The 5,198-nt window shown below is 38.6% G+C and overlaps 1 protein-coding gene across 1 annotated transcript; it reads right to left on the reverse strand.

Annotated features, from left to right (window-relative positions):
- Positions 1 to 1,165: 1,165 nt before the first annotated feature.
- nkx6.3 (NK6 homeobox 3) lies at positions 1,166 to 4,965 on the reverse strand. The gene is made up of 3 exons (XM_027025040.3): positions 4,435 to 4,965; positions 2,913 to 3,082; positions 1,166 to 2,659 (listed from the first exon to the last, which is right to left on the reverse strand). Exons 1-3 carry the CDS (start codon positions 4,850 to 4,852, stop codon positions 2,429 to 2,431), a joined length of 819 nt encoding a protein of 272 aa, XP_026880841.2. The 5' UTR covers positions 4,853 to 4,965; the 3' UTR covers positions 1,166 to 2,428.
- Positions 4,966 to 5,198: the final 233 nt, after the last annotated feature.

A 5,198-nucleotide genomic window follows, 5' to 3' on the forward strand; every position in this document is an offset into this window, starting at 1 on the left:
AATGTTTTAGAATGGCATGTTAATAGAAACTTTTAATTAATTATTTAATGTATATATATTCAATGTATATATTCATCATACAATGTGTGGAAAGGCTTGCTTTCCTGTAAATAACACTTTTAGTAAGTTATCCATTTTTGCAAGGCAGCATAGTGCATATGTTGTGGACACAATATTGTATGTCAACAAATTTTAATTGAGCCTTTATTTTCACCGGTCAGTTGCTCTCATAAGTTTCAACACATGACATGCTGGCTGGCTAACATATAGCAGGGCACATTTAAATTTCACCCTCTCTTTATCTACAGTGTGAAGAAATGATAACGGACTACGTCAGAGATTATATAGTTGTGATAATAGAGTTGCAACTTTTGCATTCTCATGATGTTAAGTCTAACATTTACATTCATTATAAAGATTCATTATATATATATATATATATATATATATATATATATATATATATATATATATATATATATATATATATATATATATATATATATAAACTAAATAATCATGAACAAAAAACCAACAACCGTACTGTTCTGCTTTGCCTGTAAGACCAGGGTGTCAGTGTTTACAACTCTTCAACATTCTGTTCAACATTAACATGTACAGATGCTTTATAATGCTAGGCTGTGAATAATATGTTTACTTTTTGCCGCATTACTGCAACAGGTGTTGAAATGTGTCCAGATAGCTTTATGCTGGCTTATCAGTAAGAGGGTGTTACTGCGTTACTTAGATATAGTTTTTTATTGTTAGCAATATTGACATCCTTCCTGACATGGTAGAACACAAATATCTAAAAGACTCTTTGTACCCATTAGCATTTACTAACAAATGTTACAAATGTGTAAAAGAGTCATTTTTAAAGAATATTCAATTATCACATTATTAAGATTCAATTATCACATATTGAAAAAAGGGGTTGTATAAAATAATACAAGGCATACCTTAAGAATATCAAAACTCAGATTTATGTCACATTGAAGTTAAGAAGCATTAAAATCACTTTTGCACAATCCAGTTGATGTGTATTACAACTTCCACATTTTTGTGTAGCTTTTAAAGCTCTCGTGTCTTGTATTAAAAATATTCTTGAATTCGCAACACCTGCTTTCTCTCCGGCATTTCATGGAGGAAAAATCAAGACCAAGTTTCCACAGAACACAGGTGCTGGATCCCTGACTACAGCTGACCTGATGATGCCGTGCCGCGCGTCTGGTGTGAAAGCAGGGGGTTACCGTGCTGCTATAGCTCTGGTTTCAGTAGTTCCTTACATAAAACAAGACAAACCATTCAAAGCTGCTTTCTTCTTGTTCTGAATCAATTCAGTTTCATCATTCTCAGAAATGACTGCATTATGCTATATTAAGATGGTCCAGATCATTGACAATATGCATAAATGTGAATGCATGTTTTTCAGATTGAAAGGATTTGGGGGAACGGTGGGTTTGTTGCGTATCTAACTTAAGATTAGGGTTAATTTGCTCTGGATGAAATGCACAAGCTCAGACCAAAAAATAAATAAATAAATAAATAAATGCCTCAAAGAAAATGAGCATGTGATGAAGGCGTTCGTCTCTAATCGCACGTCCCCAAAGTGTGCCGTTTCCTCTAAATTCATCATTCAGCCATGACACAGTAACAAGAATTTATTGCACAACATCAGTTTTATTCTTTGCTGACATCGCATAACCAAGATGTGCTTAATAAGTTTCTATGTTTAAAGATCCTTCTTGCATACTGGCCCTATCGAAATAGATTCACTGTCCTTAAGAATTGGTGGATGGCATACTCCAATAAATAATGGCCACATTCCCAAAAAATAAATACGTGGGACTGAAACAATGAGATGTACTGGAATCCATAAGTATATATAATATGCTGTATTGTTAATTGTGCATAACGTCTGGTGAACTCTCTTCTGACTCTGGAAACCTCATCTTTGTAGTGTGAATGAAAACTTGATGTGTGATTTGTGAGGCTGAGATACCACAGTTGAATTTCGTCTAACCAGTGGAACCAAATGTGTCACATATGTCACATGTAACTAAGTGAGAAAAAGTGATATTGTATCTATGGTTTCATGCACGTGCCGGTGTTAACATATACTGGCCTCATGCCATACACGTGTGTTTGGTGCGGGCAATTCTTTGCATGTGTGCATGTGTCTGCGTACATGCTTGTGCGTGCTTGTGTGCATGCACACATGAATATGTGAGTGTGCATGTGTGCATGCATGCATATGTGTGTGCACGTATGTGCATGTGTGTGTGCACATGGGTGTTTGTGCCTGTGCGCATGTATGAGTGTGCATGCTCGCATGTGTTTGCATTTGTGTGCATATGTGTGTGTGTGTGTGACCGACAGAATGCCCGGCATGTGTGTGAGTGCGTTTGCGTGCGTGTGAATGTGCTTGTCAGACATGATGTGGGCCCAGGCGCAGCACAGAGAATGCCCGGCGGTGCTTGCGCAGGAGCAGACGGATCTTCTCGTCGTCCGAGTCCGGGTCCAGTGGCTTGTTGTACTCCTCATCCTCCAGTTCGTTGTCAGAGGCATCGCGGCCGCTCTCGGCCCGCGCCGCCTGTGTGGAGCTTGGCTCCGACGCACTTTTCTTGCGCCATTTTGTTCTGCGGTTCTGGAACCACACCTGAGGGAAGTGCAAACACACACTTGTATTTGATTGGTTCTTTTAAGGAGTTATGTTTTTTTTGTTTGTATTTTTCAAATTCTCAATTTAAGCACCTATCAATAAAGCATGCATGATCGTGGAAATTATAGACTGTATAAATCTCAATTGCAATTTAATGTGCACACCTAAGTTCTCTCACTACTGCATTGTGTACATGCATACAGTATGTGTGCATGCGTGCATGGGAACTTATTCAGTCATGTTGGCTTACTTTGACTTGCGACTCAGTCATGCCTAATGAGTATGCCAGCCGTGCCCGCTCGGGTCCTGCCAGATACTTGGTCTGCTCGAAAGTTTTTTCCAGGGCAAAGATCTGGTGCCCGCTGAAAGTGGGTCTTGTGTGTTTCTTTCTGCCTGCTGGCTCCCCTGGATGGCCACTGTCTACTGACAAGAAGCAAAAGAATTTCAGCAAACAATGTATTGGCCTGAGTTATAACTTAATGCTCTTGTTCAAACATTATCAGAATTAATTAACTCGCACTGAAGTTGTGCTTTCCAGGGACACAAATTATGTCTAGTTTAAGTCTAAATCACGCTGCTATTTTTGTTTTTCATACTATATATAAGTGAGAACTGACTTTCTTAACAAAAGTGGTTTTGTATTATTGTATTATTATTTGTATTATATTCTGTTTAAGATTATCAGTACTACTCCTTGGCTATACCCACACTAATTGTGTAATTTTGAAATTTGATTCAAATCATAGTATTCTGAAGATCAAGAGTTTAAGCAGATCTGCTAATGTATCTTAAAGAACTCTAGAGGCACCACCATTATATTATATTATTGTGTTATATTCTATAATTAATTAACAAAACGTTTTTATTTTGTGGGCCTGATCACAAGCTGTTGAAAGCTTGGTCTTTGTCATAAAAACAGCAGTAGAAAACATGTTTTCTTTTCACTATAAAAACTCAGTTAAGCTCAATCATAATTCTGCAGAATACCATATATATATATAAATTTGGTACTCTGCATAACATGAAGAAAAATGAAATATAAAGTAAACTACTTGACATTTCCAATCATTGGGAATATTGTCGTTGTTGTTGTTGTTATAACATATATAATATATGAATATATATGCCATATTTAGTCATGTAATAGACCAGATATTAAATCAATGTTAATTATTCTTCAGGTTTATTTTTTTAGGTACAGGTACAATTATTCAATTATTTGGTTAAATCAATTATTTAACAAGGTCACCAAAATAAAGATCTTTCCAAAGAAATTGATTAGTGTTATTCTTATTACTTAGCATCATATCTTTATGTGGTTTTTGTAACACTTTTTTATTTACACCCATGGCTATGACTGCAATAGTCAAAAAGTAAGTTCTTATTTTAAAAAGACTAACATCAAGACTTGTTTGCAACAATTGTTTCTAATATTTCAGATATTTATCTATTTCACAATATACAGGTAATTTAGAAGTTGGATGTTTTGCCCTAGATTATGCATTCTTTGATTAGGTGTTAGATGAGGTATTCTTTGATTAGGTATTAGATGAGGTATTCTTTGATTAGGTGTTAGATGAGGTATTCTTTGATTAGGTATTAGATGAGGTATTCTTTGATTAGGTGTTAGATGAGGTATTTGATTAGGTATTAGATGAGATATTCTTTGATTAGGTGTTAGATGAGGTATTCTTTGATTAGGTGTTAGATGAGGTATTTTGCACATTTCTCTGTTAGATGTATAATGATGAGGAATAATGTGGTTTTCTTACTGTTGCTGCATTGTTGCCTCCCTCCTCGCCAGTCGTAGCCTCCGTCCACCCAGCAGCTGCTGCCTCGCCCCTTCACACCCGGGCACTCCGCACTAGGTTTTGGGAAACCGCCCAGCCCCGTGGGGGCATAATCCCGGTTGTAGTACATCCCTGGGCTGGGCATGGCCGTGCTAAAGCCGCCCATGGCGGAATAGCCCGTGAGCAGGGCGGTGTTGGCGGGTGCGCCCACCATGGAGCGGCTCAGGATGTCGCTGATGCCATGCGGGGTGCCCGCTTGCAGCTGGGCATTGAGGTTGGCGGGGCTGAGCTTGTAGAAGGAGTTGGACACAGAATACTGGCACATGGGTGCCTTGATGTCCGACGGGAACTGGTTCAGGCTGTTGTTGAAGAGGAAAGACCCCGAGATATTGGGCTCCATGGGAACCAGCGACTGTCCCTCCTCTTTGTCCAACAGCAACGGCTCCAGGGTGAAGAACTTAACGAAGACCTCGCATTAAACGCATCCAGTGGTCCGGTCCAGTTTGGCTAGCCTCCAGAAAGATACCGGGTTATTTTTTTTAATCTTCTGGAAGCTTATCTTAGTCTTCTATTACTTTAATGTCTCTTGGCTGTTGTAGAGTCTTACGCCTGTCTCTCTCTGCTTAAGGGGTACCTCAAAGTGGGTCAGTCTGGGGTCAGTAATTCTATTTGTCCACTTCTTCTCCCTCAACTTTCACCTGTTTTGCTCCATACTTAGTGCGCCAACTCCAAAGTCAACACCAGGT

The sequence above is a fragment of the Electrophorus electricus genome, chromosome 20, assembly GCF_041902795.1.
Source record: "Electrophorus electricus isolate QZ-2024a chromosome 20, ASM4190279v1, whole genome shotgun sequence".
In the NCBI taxonomy this organism is placed as follows: domain Eukaryota; kingdom Metazoa; phylum Chordata; class Actinopteri; order Gymnotiformes; family Gymnotidae; genus Electrophorus; species Electrophorus electricus.

Excerpts from the sequence above, each read along its gene's own strand:
- nkx6.3 (XM_027025040.3), bottom strand. The coding sequence starts at position 4,852 with ATGGAGCCCAATATCTCGGGGTCTTTCCTCTTCAACAACAGCCTGAAC. Across the intron at positions 3,083-4,434 it reads GAGGCAACAATGCAGCAACA|ACAGTGGCCATCCAGGGGAG; the intron begins GTAAGAAAACCA and ends TCTTGTCAGTAG. Across the intron at positions 2,660-2,912 it reads TGACTGAGTCGCAAGTCAAA|GTGTGGTTCCAGAACCGCAG; the intron begins GTAAGCCAACAT and ends CACTTCCCTCAG.